Source organism: Cupressus sempervirens, chromosome 10 (assembly GCF_028749045.1).
Source record: "Cupressus sempervirens isolate cs-2001-9-10 chromosome 10, ASM2874904v1, whole genome shotgun sequence".
Taxonomy (NCBI): domain Eukaryota; kingdom Viridiplantae; phylum Streptophyta; class Pinopsida; order Cupressales; family Cupressaceae; genus Cupressus; species Cupressus sempervirens.
In genome coordinates, this window is record NC_143127.1 from 561,636,565 (window position 1) to 561,662,194 (window position 25,630).

The window sequence follows — 25,630 nt, forward strand, 5'->3', positions numbered from 1 at the left end:
AACTAATTATAATTAAGTTTAGATAAGCATGATCAGAGTCATTCAAAAAACAAAAATAAGTTTCCATGCTTGAAAAAGAGCATCTTGGATTGAAAATATTGGAAGATAATACCGTTGTTCAATTAGTGTCTTTGATTTTGAAAACTCACTCACTACTTCCCCTTTTTCTTTCAAGTGTGCTACAAATTTTTCATCCAGTTTAAAATCAACCTCTCCCTCTAAACCAATTGTTGCTCGATCTAATCATGAAAAGACCAATTAGAATAACATACATTATTTGAACATGAAAAATTTGTAGTATTATGATTCTTGAGGAGATGGTGACAACCATGACAACAAGGAGTAATCATGGCTTGATTATGACCAATTATATAGCCCCAACTCGACATCATATTGTGATGCTCCTAATTTTATAGAAAGAAAAATAAATTGCAAAGGTTTGGAGAAACATTCTAATGCATGATACATATATGATGAATAAACAAATTAACCTAACTTATAGGATTACTAACTAAAAACCTTTAGTTGTAGACCATATCTAACAAGATCTCCTCATATTTCTCTATTACATACAAGGTAAATGCATAAGATAAGATGCTAGCAATATTTTCTCATGAACCAACCAAATAGAAATCAAAGCTTCAAGTTCACTATCAAAACTGAAAAAAGCTCACCTGATTTGACCCTAACTAGGTCCACAAAACTACATCCCTTTTCAAAAAAATAAATACACTTTATGAAGTGGACTCTAAATCATCTACACCTAAATATGCACTAATTAAGCTTCTATAAAACTATCGATTAGGATTGACTTGATATTGATGCATCACCTGAGCCAAACTCTTAACCTTCTCCTTAAAGCCTTTTTGGTATGAAGATTTGTATTAATACCAAATGTCTTTCCATCTCTTATCATGCCTAAAATGGGCATAATTTTCAATATCCCCTCTACTTCACTACTGAACCAAATTTTAAGAAAGGACAGATAGAAGTATTAACATCTTTAATAATTGTAATCAGTGTAGAACTTTATTTTGAAGGTGTAATGGTTGGTTGTTTTAGTTGTCTCTCGTTATTAACATTTTTTATTATCATGGACATGTGTTGAAGATCTTACATGGGAGATAAAGCTTGTTTGAATAGGCTCTGGAGACTTTTGAAAAGACGGGTGAGGAAATTAGAGTTTGTTGTAAATAATTTGAAGTTAGTGAGGGCCTAGTTCAAAACATTCAAAGGTATTTTGAAACCCAAAATATACATATTTCATTCTGATTAGGTTAATGTCAACTAAATGTAAGATATATATTTAGGAAAAATCATAATGCCATCTTCTTTCTATTATGCTCTCAACTAAAAGCGAGTAATTTCAACAATAATTTTGCATCTCTATTTTGAGAGTCACGTGTCTTCTTTTATATTAAAAAAAAAAAAAAAACTAAATTAATATTAAAATTCATTACATTATAGATAGATTGGTGTCAAAGGTTTCCTGCAGGTCAATATCATGCATATGATGAGAGAATAATCAATGAGGGGAACATGGACAAATATCCATGTCCATGCAAAATATGTCGTGGTGGAAAAGTGAAAAAAAGGAATGTGATTTATAATCGTATGATCATGTATGAGAATAGTGGTATAAGATCTTGGGTTGATAATTATTATGAAGATATGATAGATTTGAAACTAGTGAGAGATGAATAAGTAACAAACATATACAAAGTGGCACAAAACAAAGATGAAGAGGTAACAAACATAGATGAAGAGAAAGAAATATTTGACAAAGGGTTTGAAGTGGATATAATGTTGGATGAGGGTCTAAACGATGATTGGGCTAAGTCAATGGATGATGTTTTAAAGCCCGTGCATGCTAATTATAGGTGAAGTCATTTGAAAACAATCCTTCAAATTATTAATGTGCAAGTGGTGCATGGTTGGAAAAATGAGAATGTAAATCAATTATTGGTATTATTAAGTTCATTTCTGTTGGATGACTATAAATTTCCAACAAAATGAATTCAATGTAAAAATCAAATCAGAAATCTTACCTTAGCATACAAGAACATCCACACATGTGAATGGTTGTGTATTATTTCACAAAATTTTGGAAAATGAGAGTTAGTGTCCAAAATGTAATGAAGCTAGGTGTATACAAGGGCTGAAATCAACAATAGTTCCTAGAAGTTTCTTCGACACTTTCCAATAGTCCCATGATTACTCAAAATGTATAGGTGCAGAGACATAGTTGAACTTATGTAATGACATGATAAAAATAAGACCACTGATGGAAAAAAACAACATGTGCCCGATTCTAAAACATGGATGGAATTGATAATAGGTGGCCTATTTTTTCTCAAGATCCTTGTAATATAAGGTTTGGTATGGCTCTAGATGCGGTGAACCCATTTTCAAATCAAAGTACTAAATGGTCAACTTGGCTAGTGTTTCTAATAAATTATAACTTGCCTTCATGGTTATAAACTAAACAATTTTTATTAATGTTAACATTGATTATACCAAGAAAGAAAAACATGAATTCAAAAACAATAAATGCTTATCTAGAGTTGTTATATGATGAGCTAATGGAATTGTGGAAAGGAATTGAAGCAATTCAATATTTAGCAGATGGTCATTCAATCAAATTCACTTTAAGAGCTTCCTTATTATTTATAATTCATGATCTTCCACATATGACACATTATCTGGTCTCTCTGTTCATGGATACCAGGGATGTCCTACTTGCAATTTTAAGGATTTTTTGAGGCACTCAAGAAGATTTCACAAGTGTATTTATTGTGGACATCATGCTTACTTTAAAATGGACCATCCATACCATCAACAAAAAAAACATTTCAATGGTCAAGAAGAGAATTGTGAAGCACCATTATTAATAACAAGTGAGTATATTACTGAGAATGGACAAAAAAGAATGTCATTTATTGAGAATGATGGGATTATTGGTAGTAGGTATAATCCATGTAATGAAAGTGGTGTAAAACTATTGTGCATATTGTACAAGTTGCCATACTTCAAGGATATATCAATTAGGTACACTCTTGACTTTATGCATACTGAGAAAAATATAGCTTATGCTATTCTAGAAACTCTTTTTGGCACTCTTGATACTATTTTTTTTTGATCAGTAAAGGGCCAAGGCCTTGTTATTTTTTATTAGTAAAAAAATTATTTACAATAGTGTACCACCATTCAAATGGGCACTGGTAGGAAAGAACGGGGAAGAAAACCTCCAGTCTAGCCTGAGACCATAGTCCTTTATTATTACATTATAAAAAGGGGCATACCACAGTTAGATTATCAACAATACTTATTACTATAGTAGAAAGATCTTATTACAAATGACTCTCGATACCATTTTGGCACATAAAGACTTTTGAGAAATAAAGATTTGTCAAAATATTTGAGTTGAGAAATATGATAATGAAAAATATAGAAATCCTATTGCACCTTATGTTTGGATAAGGGAACAATGTGCAAAATTCTTACAGCTAATGTCTCAGACTTGCTTTCTTATAGGATACAAGTAGCAACACCAAAAGTCAAAATGACATTAATAGCTTCAAAGGCTTCAAGACTCATGACTATCATGTCATAATTGAGAATATTTTACCTATTGTGGTAAATATATAAAGACTAGAAAATGGACCAAGATTGGTAATTATAAGGTTGGGGCTTATATTAAAGAGAATGAGTTTACAAGTATTAGATTCTTCAAACTTTGATAGTTTGAGGGAGGAGGTTATTGAAGTTCTTTGTCTATTGGAACAAGAATTTCCACCAGAAATCTTTAACATTTCTATGCATCTTTTGATACATCTAGAATATGAACTAGAGTATTATTGCCCAATAAGAATGAGATGGATGTATCCTATAGAATGATATATGAAGTTTTTGTAAAAAAATGTTCGCACTAGGGGAAAACTAGAAGATGACATGTTTGAGGATATTCAATGCAAGAGGCCATGTGTTTTTGTACAGAATATATGAAGAATTTTTAAAATGTCAATCAATGTGTATGGGATGATGACAAAGATGAGAGAGTTTTAGGTGAAGTATTAGAAGGTAATGGTTTTTGCTTCAAGTTATCATATCAAGAAAGAAGTGAAATACATGCCTTTATTCTTCAGAACACATTTTCATTCAATAAGTAGCACATGTAGAAAAAATTAACAATAATTTACTTTCTCAATTGTATTTATATATTTATGTTATTTATCTTACTATTTGCATTACATATTCTATGTAGAAAATATGAAGAAGATCATCAAATTTGGATGCAACATTGATCTCAAAAGTGTAAATGTCATACTTTGATTAGAGACAATTCTTTTCCAAACTTTGAGGAATGGATTGCTCATGCAAACAATGATGCAAAAGAAGGAGGTAAATATATAACAATAGAGGAAAGTGATCTCTCACAATCTCCCCATATATGGGCTACATATTTTGGTGGAATGTGGGCCTATGATAGCCATGTAAGAGTGGAAGAAATAGAGAAAGGAAGATAAATTATGATTGTGTTGTTTACATGCTAATTTTTTTCATGATACTGAGAAGAAATTTTATGTTGGATTCATTCAAGAAATTATTCAAGTGGATTTTTGTGAAAGTGTTCCTATATTATTAAAATGTAAGTGGATCTGACCATCCGTAATACAATTGATGAGTATGGATTTGTATGTGCACATACACGACAATTGTTATCAAAGATAGATGAACCGTATGTTTCCCCTCCTCAAATCAACCAATCTTTCTTGATTAATGATTGTAGAAGCCCAGGTTGGTCATGTGTAATTCAAAAAGATTCCCATTCCAAATGAAGATTCATGGAAGCTTCCAATGTATTGCCTGATAGGCAATATGTCAATTTACAAGAAATATTTGAAGAAGTGGATGGAGATAATGAAAGACTTATTGGAGAAGATATTTTGATTTACAATGACAAAATTGGCAGAGAGAATGTACTACATGTCATAGATGAGGATGATGAAGAATATCAAGAAAATATAGACATGAGTGATGAGGATTTTGGTCTTCTTGGAAATGCTAATGATTATTGAAAAGTCTCACTTTTTTATGACCTTTATATGTAAAACTTTTATTTTGTTTAATGTTTGCTATATATACCTTGACAATAGCTTAAGAACAATAAAAATATCAGCCAATGAAAATCATCATAATAGGTTGTATTCAGGTACCTAATGTAGCAAATAGATTTTTTTAGCACCACAAGGGGAAATAGTGATTTACCAGCAAGGAAATAATTAGATTGGTTAGTTGTATGGCCTAGAACTGGATTACAAACCCTCCACAACTAGATGAAATTCTACAAAAGAAGTTAGTATTAGTAAATGTTGAGTTCTTACATCAACATCAACATCTTGGTTACAACATAGGAGGAGCTAGGGGATATTAATTAAACACTAAATCCATACATAGTCCAAGGAAGTAGATTTGGGTCCAAATCAGTCTTGTTACATCTAATAAGAATTTATAAATAAAATAAAATAAGTTTTGGGTCATGATTTGGTTCTTCATTGTCATTAAGTCATAGTGTTGAAGTCAGTACTTTCAACATTGTTTATATTCAAGCATTTACATTTAATACTCAAACATTTAAAAAAAAAAAGCCTAAAAAAAAAAAATGTTAGCCAATGAAAATAACTGAGTAACTTCAACTCAACCATATACTTGGTAATAAAATTATTGTAATTGTCATAAAGTAATAAATGTATTATTTATGTAGGGTTTGTATCTTATGTTACATCTATCTTCATTGCTTACAACCTATATTCTTTTCTTTCCTTATACTATATTTCTTCTTAGTTTTTTTTGGAAATATGGGTTGTCCTATTATAATTTTCATATATATTGAATCTTTGATTTGCTAATGAATAGGGTCAAAAGTAATGGATGGAATTGGTAAATGTGACTTTTTGTTGTCATTTTTTATCCCTAAAGTAAAATTATAGTATAAGAATAAATAGGAGTTTGGAGGAAAACTATTAGACCTTCTAAAAATAGCCAAAAATGTAAGAATGTACCTTAGAAAATAAATCTCCAAATTGCCCTAGCTAATATATGTCATTCTGTCAATGATAGTTAAGAACCTTTGAAGCTCTCAATTTAATGGTTTTTTTAATGTGTAATAATCCAAATTAGTTTTTACTATCATTTTGTGTATGCTATGCTAAAAGTTGTATAGTTTGAATTTTGCCAATCGACATGACATGATATCATAGGGTGATACAATCCAATTTAGGAAAAACACACACATACAATCTCTATGTGTTTTTGATTCATAAGGATGATAGTAAGCTCTGAATGGTTGAATTTATGCACAACTAGCACCAGTAATAATTAATCATGAGATTTCTTGAGCAACAATTATGTCAGGAAGCATTTTTTGATTTTTCATGGTGTCGCCACTTATGTTCACCACCAACCAAGGCTTACTACTAGATGAAAAATTAGGAAGAACTCTAATTCATGTACCTAAAGAATTCTTTGTAGGGGGTGACATATTACTTTCTTCTGAATCATACACATTGGATGACTAAATTGGAAAGGAAAATTCTCTAGACATGAATAGGCCACACAATAATTTGTTGCAATCATTCTTGTTACAAAAATACATTAGGGGGCTTAAACCTCTTGTAAAAATGATGCAACTTTCAAAATTCTTAATAAATGATATTGTGTGGTGTTTCCTACATGTGTGAAGCATACAACATTCTTGCTTCTTTTACAAGCAATGGTTCATATTAGCATAAAGTAAGAAAATTTTCCATAACTATTTACTAAATTTTATATTTGTGAAATATATTTTATAACTATTTCCCCCCTATATTTAATGATACTTGCACCATTTCTATCATGAGGGTTGTCTTTTTATCATGTTGCTAATCTATAGATTACTATATTTTTTGGCATTAGAAAATGAGGAAAAAAAAACAAAGCATACACTAGATAATAATGACTAGAAACATACCATTCCAGTAACAAATTATGAGTTGCTTCATGAAGAACAAGTGACAAAGAATAATAACTTTTTTTCACGTCTTCGCTTAAAAAATAGGTAAGTTTTAAATCTACTTTGTCATGACTTAATTTGGCAAAAGTTGTTTACCAAATAGAAGTCCTAGGTAAATGCAATTTGATTCAACTTCTACTATTTTCTTCTATTTGACATCTATAAAGTTTGCAACAAATACACAATAATGTTATTTACATGATGATTGGTGATAAGTAATATAAATCCCCTATTTTTGACAACCCTATGAGACACGGGTGCAAAAGTCTCCACTATCAAATACATTGGGAGCTCCATAATCTTCATATACAAAGATCCTTCTTCCATATGTGCATCTCAAACATATGATGAAACACTATTTCTAGATTGTACCAAATAATTCTTCCTGTTAAGTTTCAGGATTTGCACCCTTTACTGAACTGGAAAACATTCAGTACCCTTACTTAACATGGGATTCACTTCACTATATGGGACTAGACAGTAAGATGAAACCTCCGGATTCTAGGCTGGCTCCTATTGAATCTCTCGGTGATAACCTCTTAAAACTTAAAGAAAACTTGAGGGAAAAGGGAAAGAAAATACTAAAAACCAAAACCAAAACCTAAAGTTTAAATTAAGTAGGTGATACACCAAAAAGGGTATGGAAATGTAACCCACATGCAACAGAGATGATTACATAGCTTTATGAAATGCAGATGAAGCACAACTTCCTGTAAAGGCTTGCACAAATGATTTATAATAAGGTTTTCCACTGAAACTACAAAAAGAAAGATAAACTAATACCTCCCTTTGACTAATTTCACCTAAAAACACATGTTATAACCTGCAAACAAACTTACTGTTCTACATAGAGGTGCTGAAATGAGATAGAAAAACAAAGAATAATGAAACATTCACAAGTTAACCTATCCAATCATTTAAAATGCACACAGAAATTGTAGAAAGGAAAAGGGCTCATTGATAACTTCACCAAGCATGATCACACTGCTGCAACCTATTTTATATCTCCAGAAATGAATTATAGACTCTGTAGAATGAAGTCCAGGACTTAGAGAAAAGCCACAAAACCTTCATCCACACAAATCAGAACCCCCAAAATGAGTTGAAAAACTCATACTTAACATCTTTTTCCAACTGCATTTTACAAAAAGCCATAAATGCTGGGTCGGATTCAACCCCAAAGGCCAACTTGAGTCCTTGACAAGACTTCAAAAAGGTGTAAAAAATAGCCCAAAAGGCATGGTCTGATAATATCACTAATTGCCCCTCTTAAATGTAGCCCCAAAACTCCTGCCAGACTCCAAAAGTCCTCCAAAAGCAATAATTTCCTGCCCCCAAGTCTTATCATACATGACTCAACACTTAATCAAAATGATTTGCAAAATATATGTCTCTTAACTCTTTTAAAAAGGAAAATAAATACTTATTTCCTATTATGATACTTATTAAATGATATTTATCAAATGATTTATATTTTAAAATAAAATATAAAGCATCTAATATTTATAATTTAATAACTTTTTATAATATGATTTACACTTTCTTATTTTAATAAGTATTAGTTATTATTTTTATATCAAACATTAAGTAATAAGAATCAATTACTTAATGTTTTATAAAATAGCTAACATTTATTAAAATAGCAAAAAATAAATTATATTATAAAAAGAAACTAATAAAGGAAATATATATTTAACCTTCTAAAAGAATTAAACAAAACAAAAACTTTGTAAAAAAAAAATAAAAAAGAGTTGATCTCGGGTAAGAAAAGACTTGGGCAAAAAAAATTGCAACTATTGAGAAATGCAAACAATGTAAAAATGCCTCCTCCTTATCTCGGCGTTCAAATTTTTATGTACAATGAAAAAGGGTGGATTAATATGGTGAAACCCCTAACTTTTATTTCATTCATACATCTGGAGTTTTCGCATATGGGAGAGGAGTAAGGGTTTGCAGATGTTTCATGGCCGCTGTTTTGATGGAGAATCTACTGGTCTTCATGCGCCTGCTAAAGGTGAGATCTGCCTCTTCGTGATTCTCTTTGCCTCTTGGGCTCGGTTAGCTTTGGGCACCATCTCTTCTTCCTCCTTTAGTTGAACTTGACAACAGGCTACGTTTTGGAAAAAATTCACTGCTACATTTTCTTTGAGGATTTCAACTGAAATTGTACGACTCCTTCATGGCGTGAGTCTTTGGTGATTTCACTCCAGGCTTCTCTCAATTTGTGGGCATGAAATATAGACTACAACAAGCTCTATCTTTCCTTTGAACATAATTGTTGTCATGAAATACAGATGTCAAATCCCTTCCATGCTGTTATATAGTTGATCTAGCATCTAGAGATTGCAATTTTATGCTGAAGGTTATCATAAATGAAACACCATCTCTTCTTTCTTCTTTAGCCGAACTTGACAGTAGGCTATGTTTTGGAAAACATTCATGAAGCATTAAATGAAACATTCATGCTTTCTGTTGGGAAAAAATGATATGGGTTCGGTTAGCTTTGTTGCTGGAAATTATTACTTTTGCAACATATCTAAAAGGGATTTCTTGCTCATAATTTCATGTTGAACCTCTTGTTTGGATGCTATTATCATATTTGCTGGAGCTTAGAATCTTGCTGTTTTGGTTTTGGCACCTTTATTTGTGTACTTTTTCATGGCCATTGAATATGTGCTGAGATTTCCCAATTTGAGCTTGCTGTCATGAGTTATTGGTACTCAAACTGATCTGCTAGAACTTGTTGTATGCGACCCAGGTGAATTTATGATCTGTTGCTATCTAATCCCTTTTTATAGCAAAAGTTTGATTCTGGTTTCACTTCCAGACCCTTGCTAATTGAATTTTCATAAAAGGATTGTATGTTCTAGCTTTTGCACTTTTCAGCTCTTTGTACTTTAAACTTTACATACACTTGTTGCTGTTGTCGTCAACAAACAAGTGTTGGAAGATGATAAAGCTGCTTCTAACACAAATTCTTCTCATCGTGTTAAGTTGAATCCATTTTTCAAAACCTGTACTGGTTCTTACTGTGACTGTGACAACACTTAGATTTTTCCCCTTTTCTCGCCATGCTTGGGCTCCTTGCAGTTGTAGAAGATATTTGGCACATTCTTCACTTGATATCTCTTTCTCTTACTATGAAATTTACACATTCAACAACATCCTTCCATTTAATGATAACTTAAAGTTTTGAAACCATCATGAATTCTGTATTCAAACCTCCTATTTGATGACTAACTGTTTGCACCATATTGCATATTGGAAGTGAAACCATGGCCGTTGTAATAGGAAAAACTTAATATTTTCAAAGTCATCATTTGCTGATTACTAAGTAAGTCTGATATAGCTATTCTTTGCTAGTATAATTTGTGCACTCATGATATCGACAACCTCTTATGTCTTATCTCATAACCTTGCATCACCATGGGTAACCTTAGCACATTGTTTTAGGTTGCTTCACACTCACGTGCATTGGAAAATACCAACCATTTGCCTACTAGTTGCTATCCATAACTTAAGATATTATAGTTAATATTGCTACAACATTTTCAACAGTCCTAAGCCTCAAATTCATACTATCATATTGGCATAAAGTTAAGCCAAAATCACTTGGTCATAAATGCATGCATTTTAAAGTCCACATCAGATCACAGTGTGCCATTGTGTTGCTACTCATTTTGAAATATCTCTGGTTCTCGTTAGCAAGGAGGTAGAGCATCACTTGAACTGAAAGAAGGCCTATTTTAAAATGTTTATATACCATCCCTGATCATTGTAACAAAACTAAATTGCTTCTTCCTTTGCTACTGCTTAGTTGCATCTAAAATATTGTCAAAAATTTGAACGTTCAATTTTGTACATTTATTAGTAATCCATTTTCCAATAGATAACTGATTCTCTTCATTGCATCAATATTAGAGATAGTTCTTTTTACTGAAGATGAAGCCATCATTGTTGTTTTTTAATGCAACCGCTATGGAAAACTTTGATGGAGCTTTATATGCTATTTGGGATTTCTTGAAATGATTCATTTGCTGGAAACCTTTACCCAGTTATAGTACCCTTGTTATTTACTGCACTTTTTGTCCTTCTAACTTGGAGCTATAGTTACATCATCAAACCACATATCAGTGCCATGTTTTGATTGATATTTTCCCTCCATATTTCTTTTGTTGAATTAAAATCTGGAACTTGGATTCCCATTTGCATGGTTCACATGTTCATAAATAGGTTCATAATAAAGATTTTTTACTTTTTTCATCTTTTCTATCCTATTGCACATCTTATGAGGTTCGAGCACGGGCTCGTGACACTCACAAATGGTTTTATTTCTTTCAACATTAAATGCCAATATCACTGCTTATTTTCTTTCATGACGGGATGCATTTACAGGTAGAATATGTAGTCGTAGAGGTAGGTAGTCATTGCTTAGATCCCTCGAGATCTAACATCAATTGCTTTATGTTTTTTTGCAGCTGCTGGAGAGCATGGAGCTCGGAGCTGGACAATTGCGGTAGGAAAAGAAACCATAACTAGTCAAAGCAATAGGCAATGACTGGTTATCTCTATTCCTATTTCTTTCATGTATATATTTATCTGTTAGTGTATTTCTTGATGAAAGAAAAATTAATCAGTTATCCTCATGGCTTGTGTGAGATTTTCTCCATTCAACACATTAATTCATTTCATATTGTAAAAAATGAAAATTGTACATATCAACGATGGTCTATACAATGAACATTTGTATCTCTTTTGCGCATGGTTTCATAAATGATTGCAAAATGATAAAAATGAATAGAAAATGAATACTTTCTTTTGCAATGTTTTCTGTGATGTACTTGAAATAAAAATTCAGCATGTGTGAAAATTTGTTAACATTTTTGGCGACTTTTGCTGTATGTTTGCCTACTTGACATTTGACTAGTTTGCTTTTAGTTGTCCTTATTCCTCAAGCACAGAGTCTGATTATGCATTCCTAGCACCTAGACCTGACAAAAAGAAACTTCTAAAGTTGTTGGTTCAGTTTTGAATGCATGCACGTGAGTTTAGTAAGATCGAAAACTCTTATTGGATTGACAGGTATGTAGGGTTAGAACTCAAGTATCAACTTTAGGAGTCAAAACCATCATATTCGACCATTTGGTTGATGTATGGGTGGACGTGTGGGCTTGAATGGATGCATCTATGCAGTGTATGCATAGGTATGTAGATATTTATGGCTAGCAGCTAGACATTTATTTGTAGCGATATATGTGTGCGTATGTATGTGTATGTTGGATATGTGTGTGCGTTTGAGTACACATATTTATGCATGCATGAATGAAATGAGCGGGTATGACGGCTCCACAACATAAACCAAAAACTTAACCGAACTAAACTACAAACAAAATAGGAAACTAACCTAGAACAAAAACAAAACAAAACAAAAATGCAGATGCACTTATTGAAAACAAGGGAAACTAACTTATTATGTACAAGGTAGGACTGAAAATCATACCTCAAAACATGGTTTGAGGTGGATCCCGCTCACAGGGATTGGTAGGACATCTCCTTCCATGGTAGCTAGCTGGTAAACATTGTGTTGTTTACACTCAGTAATTTGAAATGGTCCAGCCCACATGTGATAAAATTTATTGTGCTGGCCAGGTCTGCTCTTGAGAACATCCCACTTTAGTACCATGTTGCCAACATGGAATTCTTGAGCTCGAGCTCTCTTATCAAAGCTCCTCTTTATCTGCATTTGCTGATATTCCATGGTTTCCATGGCCCTTTTCCTAGTTTCTTCCAACTCCATCAACTGGGCACACCGCACTAGCATAGGGTCACCTTCCTCAAATAAAACTAGCTGTGTAGCAAGATCAAGCGCTGGTAATTCTGTCTCAATTGACAATCTGGCCTCTTTCCCATAAACAAGCCTATAAGGCGAGTTCCCAATGATATGCTTTGGGGTGATCCTGTCAACCCATAAGGTGGCCCTCAATTTTGAATGCCAATCTCTCTGATTCTCTTGCAAGTTGCGCTTGATGATCCTTATCAGGTTCTTGTTGGAAGATTCCGCTAATCCATTACCTTGCGGGTAATAATTAGAGCTCGTATTGAGATATATTCCATGATGAAAAGCCCAATTAGTGACCTTCATTCCAATGAAAGCAAGTTCATTATCAGAGATAATGGAATCTGGTACTCCAAATCTGTTCACAATGTCATCATAAAAGCTTAAGACTGCTGATTCATTTACGTCCTTTAATGCTGCTACCTCAGTCCAACATGTGAAATAATTAGTGGCTATAATGATCCACTTGTGACCCATATTTGATGGGGGGTTAATGGCCCCTATAAAATCAATGCCCCACTTTTGAAAGGGCTATTCGATCTTAATTGGCTGCAAGGGCAAAGATGGAAGCCTCTCTTTTCTTGCAAACATGGCGCATTTAGTGCATTTTCTGACATGTGCATGATAGTCTTTAAATAAATCAGGCCAATAATAGCCAGCTTGAAGAATCTTGTAGGCTGTTGTTCTAGGAGAAAAATGCCCTCTTGAATGCCCATCATGAAATTCATGCAATACTTGAGCAGTCTGATTTGAATCTATGCATTTGAGAAGGACTCCATTGAAATCGTTCCGGTATAAAATGTCATTAATTAACACAAAAGGGGCTGATTGAAAGTGATAATACCTTCACTTTTCTTGATCTAAGGTGGCTGGACATTGATTGGTTTTCAAAAAATGGATCATATCCTGTAACTAGCTCGCTGTTCCATCATTGCTTTTAGTAGCACCAATAAGTAAAATAGCATTTGCTTGCTCCTTAAGCTCTGAAATGTCTTTATCAGCAATTTGTTCACACAATCCCTTTCCTCAAACTAGCTTGGTTGTTTGGATCTGTACATCATACTCCATGACGCGTGTGATCCAACTAGCGCGCTTCTCATTGAAATCTTTACTCAGGAGGAATTCTTTGACACTTGGATGTGTGACACGCAAAATGACCTTGTTTTTGATAAGATAAATAGGTTTTAAGGGATCTTGAAACCCATAAGTTTTATGAAAACAAGGCTGAAAATAAGCCAAAGAAGCCCAGCCAAAATAGAGGTCCAATAGCTAATAATAAGCTCGAAGGCCCAGCCCAAAATAAAGGCCCATAGAAAGGCCAGAAAAAAAACAAACTAAAATAGACTATAGAAAGCCTGTTGAAAAGCCAAAAGCTAGGAAGACGAAAAGATAAAAGACAAGAAAATTAGTCTTCAGATATCTTCTCTATTTCCTGCATAGTCTGAGCTGCCTCGACTATCTTTTGCTGCTCCTTTGCCATTTGATCCTGGACCTTCTCCATGCCCTGATCTTTACTGGTGAGTATACTGATTGTGGCCTTGTCATCATCCAGCCTGACCTTATCCCTGTTCTGTCCTCCCTCCTCCACCAGCAAGCCCCTATCCTTAAGTTTACCAGCAAGGGATTGGATGTTTTCATTCATCAAACTCAGGAGATAAATCATCTGACTTGCCAGGTTGTGGTTGTAGTTTTCAATATTTCTTAATCTCCTTTCATTTAAGCTTTCTCTATTATCCTGGTCCTCCTAGCTGTCATTACCTATCTTATTCTTAATACTTTCCATCTGGGATACCCTTTCTCTAACTTCCTCTAGCTCATGGAAGAGCCATTTGATTGATCTAAAGTTGTCAATCATACTACTACAGGCATTATTCAGAAGGTTCATTCTAGTCTCCCTTGCGTTGTCAGAGATGGCTAGGATAGCTGGGTCTATGAGCTCATTGAGCCTGGGCTACTCCATGTTGTCCACCAGGATCTGAGGGTTCATAGCTTCCCTAAAAATCCCCATAGAAGCAGTCCTCACATTGAATTTTTTCTAGGCTTTTATCCTATTTTTGACCTGCATTGCCCCCTCGTTCTCACCAGTGATGAAATTCACTTTTTCCTTTGAAGGAGGCTGAGACTGGACAGGGGAGAGGGGAAGAGGAATAACATCCGTCCTCTGATTTCTTGTCTCCTCAACTCTCACAACCTCCCTCTTCCATTTTTTCCCAGGTTTCTCCTCTTCCATCTCCTCCTCTGACACTTTGTCAGAATCTTTCATATCCATTTCCTCCTCCTCCTCAGCATTACCCTCTTTTGCTTGAGCTTGGCCGTGATCCCTAGGGCTTTTCCTGCTAGGAGTTGTAGCAGTGGACAGTTTCCTGGCTTGACCTTTTTTCTTCTTTCCCGAGGAAACATTCTCCTCCTCTGAGAAAAATGACCTTGTTATGCATCAACAAGTGCCTAAATTTTTTAAGGCTTTTCACAACAGCGAGGACATGTTTTTCAAAAAAATTGTACCTTTTCTCATATTCTTCTAGTCCTTTGCTAAAGAATGCGATTGGCTGTTCCAATCCCTCTGCATTTTTCTATACCAGCATGGCTGAAATCACATCATGGCCACCATATGCATAAAGAATGAAATCCTTACCAAAATCAGGATTGATTAGAATGGGTGCTGCTACTAATGCATCTTTAATGGCCTAAAATTTCTCTTTGGCTTCCTTTATCCATGTAAAAATTTCATTTTTTAAGCATGGCCGTTAGTGGCTCGAGAAGAGTTGCGATGTCAGGCAGAAATCTCCATACAAAATTAATGCAGCCAATGAAAATTTGAAGGCCTTTCTTGTGTTGTGGTAGAGGCAGCTCCAAAATTGTTGCAACTCGTTCAGGGTCTACCGTGATGCCTAACTTAGATACAATGTATCCAAGTAATTTACCCTCATGCACAGAAAAAATACTCTTTTTGGGATTTAATGAGATGCCAAACTTTCTACAGTGCTCAAAGATCTGTCTCAGGTGATCAATATGATCTGTTGTCTTTTGTGAATAAATAATGACATCGTCTAAATAAACTAAGACAAATCTATACATCAGATTATTAAATGCCATTTCCATGGCTTTCTGAAAGGTTGCTCCAGTATTGGACAATCTAAATGGTATTCTCTTGTATGCCATTGTTCCCCATTTTGTTGTAAACACTGTCTTGAATTGATCTTCCTCCTTCAACAAGATTTGATTATAACCCGAGTATCCATCCAGCAAAGAAAATATTTTAGCCCTTGATACACACTGTAATATCTGCTCCATGGATGGAAGTAGGTGTCTATCCTTTAGTGAGACTCTATTCAAGTCTCTAAAATCCATGCACAACCATAACTCCCCATTTTTCTTCCTTACCAGGACCAAGTTAGCAACCCAGCTCGTGTGTTTGATAGGGAAAATTATCTTACTTTCAATCAACCTAAACACTTCCTTTTGCATCAAAGGTTCCAGCTTAGGATTGATTGGCCTTTGCTTTTGCTGAACTGGTTTAGCTGCTGGTTCCAGCTCTATTGTATGCTGTGCAAGTCCTGGATCAAATCCTTTTAAGTCACTGTGGAAGAAAAGCTTCTTTTTCTTCAGCTAAATTTACTTTCCCAAATTTTAGGCATTTACTCGGTGCAATTTCCAGATATGCATACTAGTTTTCTTTTACCAGCAAGTTGGCCTTTCCAGGTTTCAGCTGATCATCTGAATTAAAAATGATTTCCAACATTACTAAACCCTTTGGAAACTTGTTGTTTTTCAGTTGTATCACCTGATCGCCATACTGATCTTTATATCTCTGCTGGTTAGAACTGGCAAAAATGTCTTCTTCTAGAAAAAATTGCAGAATTTGTTCATCACTGTCAAAAACTTGCCAACTAACATCGTTATTAGAAACTGAAGGCCTGGTAATGATTCTGATATGATGTTGATTAGTATATGTGGACACGCTATTGTTAATGTCATATTGAGCTCCTACAACTGCCAGTCTATCAGCATGCTAGTTTTCTTTTCTAGGCACAACCAGTATATTAAATGCATCAAAATTTTCAAGCAAATCTGAAACACGATGTATATAAGACTTTAAAATGTCATTTTTTGTAGCATTCAGACATCTGATTTGATTTACTACTAGTTCACTATCACCATACACCCTCAAGCACTTAATACTGCATTTTCTTGCCCATTCTAATCCTTGAATTAACCCTTCGTACTCTGCTGTATTATTGGTACAAGAAAAACTGAATCTCAAAGTGGCATAGTACCTATCATTGTCGGATGAAACCAGCATGATGCCTCCACCAGCACCTTGTTTACCTCTTGAACCATCGAAAAACATGCTCCATAGCTGATCTTGGGATATAGCTATTCTTTTCTAGTATAATTTGTGCACTCATGATATCAACAACCTCTTATGTCTTATCTAATAACCTTGCATCACCATGGGTAACCTTAGCATGTTGTTTTAGGTTGCTTCACACTCACGTGCATTGGAAAATACCAGTCATTTCCCTTCTAGTTTCTGTCCATAACATGAGATATTATAGTTAATATTGCTACAACATTTTCAATAGTCCTAAGCCTCAAATTCATACTATCATATTGGCATAAAGTTAAGCCAAAATCACTTGGTCATAGATGCATGCATTTTAAAGTCCACATCAAATTACAGTGTGCCATTATGTTGCTACTCATTTTGAAATATCTCTGGTTCTCATTAGCAAGGAGGCAGAGCATCACTTGAACTGAAAGAAGGCCTATTTTAAAATGTTTATATACCATCCTTGATAATTGTAATAGAGCTAAATTGCTTCTTCCTTTGCTACTGCTTAGCTGCATCTAAAATATTGTCAAAAATTTGAACGTTCAATTTTGTACATTTATTAGTAATCCATTTTCCAATAGATAACTGATTCTCTTCATTGCATTAATATTAGACATAGTTCTTTTTACTGAAGATGGAAGCCATCATTGTTGTTTTTTAATGCAGCTGCTATGGAAAACTTTGCTGGAGCTTTATATGCTATTTGGGATTTCTTGAAATGATTCATTTGCTAGAAACCTTTACCCAATTATAGTACCCTTATTATTTACTGCACTTTTTGTCCTTCTAACTTGGAGCTATAGTTACATCATCAAATCGCATATCAGTGCCATGTTTTGATTGATATTTTCCCTCCATATTTCTTTTGTTGAATTAAAATTCGAAACTTGGATTCCCATTTGCATGTTGCACATGTTCATAAATAGGTTCATAATACAGATTTGTTAGTCTATTAATCTTTTCTATCTTATTGCACATCTGTTGAGGTTCGAGCACGGGCTTGTGACACTCACAAATGGTTTTATTTCTTTCAGCATTAAATGCCAATATCACTGCTTATTTTTTTTCATGACGGGATGCATTGACAGGTAGAATATGTAGTCATAGAGGTAGGTAGTCATTGCTTAGATCCCTCGGGATCTAACATTAGTTGCTTTATGTTTTTTTGTAGCTGCTGGAGAGCGTGGAGTTCAGAGCTGGACAAGTGCGACAAGAAAAGAAACCATAACCAATCAAAGCAACAGGCAATGACTGGTTATCTCTATTCCTATTTCTTTCATGTATATATTTATCTGTCAGTGTATTTCTTGATGAAAGAAAAATTAATCAGTTATCCTCACGGCTTGTGTGAGATTTTCTCCATTCAGCACATTAATTCATTTCATATTGTAAAAAATGAAAATTGTACATATCAACGATGGTCTATACAATGAAAATTTGTATCTCTTTTGCGCATGGTTTCATAAATGATTGCAAAATGATAAAAATGAATAGAAAATGAATACTTTATTTTGCAATGTTTTCTGTGATGTACTTGAAATAAAAATTCAGCATGTGTGAAAATTTGGTAACACTTCCTTATAGCATAACTCGACGACTCTTCCTAAATAATAACTTGGATGCTATTCCTACTATTTTTAACTGTCCATTATGTTGATGTCTTCTTCTGATCAATTTTTCATCATAACTTGGTTGTCGTGTATCATTTTTTGTGTGTGTTAAATATTAATATTAATCTTCTGGATGTGCTATGCATGCTACAACTCATTAAATATCACAAATCCTACTCTGAATATGCATAACGTTGAATCCACATGTTTATAAATTTCTTACATGTAGAGATACACAACAAGACCTTTCAAAATATTTAAGACAGATTGAAATGTGTCTCTTAATGTTCAATACTTCAATGCCTCTCAAAAACTTGAATTTAACAAACCACAATCTTTAGGTCATTAAACAAGTACAAATGGTTAGAGAATAAGTCACGACTCCCAACTATCCTCAAGAATTCTATACAAGCATGTCAAGATGTATAAGATCTTAACAGATCCAAAAATGATAATGTTGTGAGAATGCTTTTCTTCCTTACAATGATAATCTCCAAAGACATTAAGTAAGATACAACAAACATGATAGTAATAACAACTATTTTAGTGACATGGTCAATCTTGTCTATATCTCTAAAACTAATTGTGACTACAAGACAAAAATACAAAAATATCAATTTACTCCTCGAATATATTCCTACCCACACATTTTATTGGAGATGTGCACATTAAAAAAATGATCTGGCAATAGTTGATAATCATGATGAATATCTGATGTAGATTTGAGGATAAACACCCTGACATATAGTGGGACTCAAAAAAAAAGTCCACATGTTCAACAATCTATCTTGAGGTGATAAGATGAATAAAAAAGGTTGAGATAAGTGCCCAACTTTTGTTTTTAGTGTTGTTTAAAAATTGAATTTGAAGATTGTATCTCAATCTAAAAGGATCTTATATGGAATCCATCAAGTCTAAAAAAATCATCAAAAGTGCTCTCACCATAATCATGGCATTACAAGTAGTCTTGGTAGGAAATAAGTGTTTCACCTTTGTGATCTTATTAAGTGTCACCATAATGCCTCATAATGACATGTTGACAATTGATGAATAAAAATAGAGTAATGGTGTTTCATTTATACTATGAAGTCCATGAAATTCCCTTTCAATGAACCTTCAATAATGGACTTAGAATCCCTCCAAACAAGGAACAAAAATATTTCATATGTATTCTCAAAACCTAATATGACGCAAAGCAACATTCAAATTGATAATCCCTACAAAATCAACAAAATGTCTCGAAGAAGTACTGATTCAAACTTGGCTTACCACTTGATTTTGCAAATGCTTTGCTCAAAAGATGAAAAATTTAATTCAATTTTGAGAGGTAACTAGGACTGAAGATACCAAAATAGGAATTTGAAAATTAGTCTAAAATTCATAGACGCCATCCTCCTATAAAAGCTAGATATTAAACACTCTATAGAAGACAAAACCCATTTCAAGAAAGTGAAATCCTTGATGATGATCCATTGAATTAATAAAGAATTTGATGACTTTGATAAAATAATTCTTTGAAATGCAAAAACCTAGCCCAATACACCAAGACAACTTGCTAATTAACTTGCTATAGTCAAGAAACATGGTTGAAGAGCACAATTGTAAATGATAGTTGATTTGTTGTTTCTTGCCAAAAATGACTACTATGCTAGAGGGGGAACTCTACTAATAAATGATTGATGGAAGACAATGAAGTATTAAATTTTAATTTATGCACAAAATAATATTATTTTTCAATATCCAATCTTGTATTCATATTTCTCTTTTCATTTTCCTTCTTCACTATTTACAACTAATTTTTAATTGTATTGGTTATTACCCATAAATAGGATGGTTCTTTTATGTTTTAGAGATATTGGATAGCTCTTGAATGGATACACTCCATTGTAAGTCGCTTGAAACCTTTTATATTTGTCTTATCCTATTTACAAGGCATGCCTTAAAATAGAACTCTACACTTGAATTACACTTTCAATTTTCTTTTATAGTGCATGCTTATATAGAAATTTAGACCTTTGATTTATTACATGTAGAGATACACATGTTTATATATTTCTTATATGTAGAGATACACAACAAAACCTTTCAAAATATTCAAAGAATATTGGGATGCATCTCTTACTATTTGGTACTTCAATGCCTCTCACAAACTTGATTTTAACTAACCACAATCCTTAGATCATCAAACAAGTACACACTAGTACATTTAGGCCCAAATTATGAGGGCAAGCCCTCACAATTACACTGGCCACTCGTCGCCCAAGCAACAATACTAAAAATTGAATCCCATTAGATGGGTGTTAGAGTTTTGTTGTGACAAATTATGATGGCAAGGGAGTCCGTCAAAATCGTGATGGATGATTCTATCATAACTTGGAAGAAGACAAGGGAAAGAGTTAATCTTCACGTTGCCCCAATTGTGATAGTACACTGTCGCAATTGTGATGGCTAAATTTTTTAGTTTGTCATCCCAATTGCAATGGTTGTGCTATAGGGCCGATGACTATTCATTAGAGAGGGTCATCACATGTACGATTGGTATGCAACAACAATACTATAGGAGTGACAAATATCTATTAGAGAGAGCCATTGCAAGTGCGACAAGTATGTGACAACAATATTATGGGAGCGATGACTTTCTCTTGGAACAAGCCATCACAATTGTGACAACTTGCTAAATTATTAACAAAAAAATTTGGTGGCTATTGTAGTATGGGACAAGCCGATACTTCTTACATCTTCTCCCTTGTACTTTCTTTATTAGATTAGATCTATCATTAGCATTGTATTTCTAAATCACAACAACAAAGAATATAAACCCTACAAGAATAGACACTTATAACACATATTGGGTAAGTCAAGATACATGATTCTTTGAGTAAGAAATTGTTCACAAATCTGGAGGCCATATCCTCTTTCATATTAATATATCAATCTAAGGTTGTGTCCTCATCTTCAAGCTCTAACACTGCAATTTGATTATACAAAAAAAATGTGATAAAAAAATCACCAACTAAGCCATATGTCCCTTATGTCTTCAACCCTCATAGCATCCTTCACCTATAACCTTAGGAATGTTAGGTTGCAAGTGTGTCTTGTCATGAGATTTCATGGAGACTTTCTACTAGTCAAGACTTTGATTGTCTAATGTATAAAATGATAACAAAGTTATATTGGATTATGAGTTGGGTTCATCCACATGCTTAACTAAGATAGATGAGACCTTTAGTGTCAGTTAACTAATTAATTAAGAGCTTGGTCTAGTTGAGAAGGTAACTAAATAAGATATAGGGTTCTTAGAAAAAAATTGTATTAACATTTTTCAATCAATGTTGTTCCATTATTCCTTCTTTCTTGACAACTATGAGGAAGAATTTGGAGAGAGCATAGATTTTAGACAACCCATGATGATTATCCCTTCATCATGTAGATTAGAGATTAACATCTAAAGAAAGTGTTTGACAAGTTGATGTAAAAGAACACTTCTAGAAAAATAATGACCGACCTCTTTAATGCTAATGGTTTGTTTAAAAACCATTGTTAAATCAACCTTAATATATACCCTTTTGAGTTCAAGTAAAATTTGTCTTACTTTAGTAAACCATACAACCCAGGGATTTAACTAACTAGCCTATGACAACCTAACAAAGGATATGAATATATGGGAACTTCATCCATACTTAGACATTTAAATAGCTATGTATGTATAATCATAAGATAAAATAACTAAAGTACAACATGAAAAGTAAAAAATTCAAAGGGTATATTCCCAATTTTCAATAAACCATCGCAACATAAAACAACTTTTTCACATTGGAAACTAGAAAAATAAAACAAATGAAGCCATTTTTTAATGTTTATGATGCCACCAATTTTCATGCCTTAAGGCTCTCCATTACACTAAAGTCCAAACTCTATAAAGGGAAAGAAGTATAAGAATAGTTGATGTGATATTAATCATCTATAATAATGAATCAATTCTCAAGGGAATTCAATTGATATTAGTTCACAAGGTCATTTTGGAAATTCAGTAGAGATGCATGATATGTGACACCTTCATTTTAATCTTGAAACTGAGATTTGGAAAATGAAAAACCTTATGTTTGTCTCACAGAGAAAGTATGAACATCATATGAGATGCTAATATATAAATCTATTGGAATCTCCATGTACAGGCCTAAAATTCATACTAGCCTTTCCTCACTCTTTAGTGGTAGAAGTTGGAGAGGAATACTTAGAAAATATAGACATAACAAGAGTTAACTCTGATATTGCAACCATGTTCTTATCTTTAGCAGTGATTTTTGAAAGGGACTCCAAAACAATAAGGGACTTATGCAAGAATGTATTTCTAAAAAAGTATTTAGTGAATTTAGAGAGAGTCCTCCTGAACATTGATGCAATAAATTTTTTTTCTATAAATGGAGGTATATTAGTGTGTTTTGGATCGTAGAGGAAAGATTCATTTTTTCTTGTCACTTTTTCATCTTCTTACTTTTATCAAAATATATACATTTGGGTAGAATGTTTAAAGATGGATGGAGGGATATACGTGTAATTAAACACTTCTCTTGTCAACGTATAAAAGATATTTCAGACAAATCTAATGTCTCTTACATGGAAATTGATATCTTATTATATGATGTTTTTGGTTTTAAAAATTCTTTGGTTTCTAATCTTTTAAAGCGTAAGGGATTTAGCCTTCTTGGCTATGACTCTCATCGTCTGAAATTTTAAGTATAAGGTTGAAGTCTATTAATTCAATTAGTTTTATAGAATATTAATCAAATATTCAATTAGTATGTAGTCATTTTTAGTAGTAGATTACTCTCTATATTAGCTAGCTTTTCAATATGTGAACTTCTAGCTCTTTCCATTTTAGGTAAGTTATTGAATAAAACCATATTCTTTTCCTTTAACATATAAGGGAAAAGGTTTTCAACTTGGATCTTTGAAGGAATACCGTAAGGCTCATTTATGTCAAAATTTAGGACTTCTTAAGAATACCAATCAATTCAAATCTTGAAACAGTTAGAAGTGAAGTTGAGGGTTCCCCTTATATTATTAGAAACAAAGCACAATGTATATATTATTTTTGGATTACAATACATGATCTATGTACATGCATAACTATTAAAATCCATATGGAGCAACTCAGTACCCAAAAATGTATCTAGGGCAAGGAATGGTATCCACTCCTACTATCTATCCATTATATACATACAATCTATTGAAAATAGATTGATACAAGTATGAGAACATGTTTCAATCATTGTTTCATTACTGATGTCAAACCTGCTACTTGCTGGTAAGACAATTGCTTGAATGATTTGAGTACTATCATTTGTTTGGTTGATGAAGAAGATTTGATCAAATGAGATAACAATAGCACCTAGAGGAAAGGTTGAGTTATGATATAGAAAATGAGTACAAAGATCAGTTAAGATAGTGATATTATAATGCATTGATTATCTACTTATGGTTGCAAAGGATGGATACACTGATTAAGTTTAGAAGAACAAGTAAAAAGAATTAAGTATGATAAGCTTAACAATCTACACAGTAGGTGCTGAGCAATGTTAGTGCAAGCCAAGAAGAAAATTTGTTGGAGCCAAGAAAAGTCAAATTTCAGTATATATCGAGTGATACAGTGTAAGCTGAGTAAAGTTTAGTGGATGTCGAGCACCAGTAAACTTTAGTTCGTGTTGAGTGATTTAATAGTGTATGCTGAGAAATGCAATATGTGCCAAGCATCAAAAGCAAGTTAATACCAAGTGACATCATTATGAGAAAGATCATGAATTCAATGAATTTGAGTCGACAAGTTTAATTTCTTGGATTGTGTGAACTGTGTGGAAGATAAGCTTGATGAGCTAGTGAAACAAAATTTTGAGGTGAATTTAAAGAGAATTGAAGAAGTTTCTAGAAGGGAATGAAATAAAATGTTTGGTAGATTCATTGAATCCTACCTAACCCTAAAATGGAAAATAGAGGATGAACGATAAAAAGATCTTAATTTTCTATTTATAGAGATGGCTAGTCAAAAATAAAGGTTGTCATGTGCGAGAACCTAAGGAAGATAAGGAGTCTAAGGTATTGCTTCATTTAGTGACCAAATAGAAGAGACTGCTATTGGAAAGAAAAGCAAGAAGGCTTAAGGGTATGAATGATTTCAAAGTGTGCATAAGCTATCATAGCTAAAATGTGTGAAACCCAAATAGAATAGAAGACTAAAACAAAGTTCTATACCCTACAAAGTGAGCTATAAGTTGTTATCAGATCAAGCCTTACTGTTACTCTCTAATCATTGTATCACTCTAGGATAAATCCTTTGGATTAAGGTTAACTTGGCAGTCATTTGTAAATCCTTTAACCGGGTGATATTCCAACTAAATGATCTAAAGTACTCTAACAAAATTCACTCCTAACAGGTTGATTGAAATCCTCTAACTAGGTCACATTTAATAGTATGCATTGTAACTTTTAACAGGTTTGGCCTTTCACAGGGGATCACTTCAAAAGAGTGAGAATGAGTAGCATGTTATTGGTGTTTTTTCCCAAATTGGGTTTCCACATAAAGTCAAATGTGTTATTGAATCTATTATGTTTCATGCTTACATTTCTGCAAAGTTGACTTGATAGTAACCTACAAGTTTAAGTGATTGTATGATCTAATGGATGCATGCATGATGAATATGTTTTATGGGTATGGGTTCACTAAGTTATAAAATTTTTTATTTGTACATCTAGACTTTGGATAACTGATTTACTCCCCTCTTAGTTATTCTAAAGGTTTCCAA

General features: G+C 33.3%; 1 protein-coding gene across 1 annotated transcript in view; it reads right to left on the reverse strand.

Annotated features, from left to right (window-relative positions):
• The window catches only part of LOC149535123 (uncharacterized), a 36,879-nt gene extending 23,515 nt beyond the window's left edge, over window positions 1-13,364 (reverse strand). Inside the window, exon 1 of the mRNA XM_089806112.1 lies at window positions 12,552-13,364. Within this exon, the coding sequence (XP_089662238.1) occupies window positions 12,552-13,364 (813 nt within the window). The remainder of the gene's footprint in view (window positions 1-12,551) is intronic.
• Window positions 13,365-25,630: the final 12,266 nt, after the last annotated feature.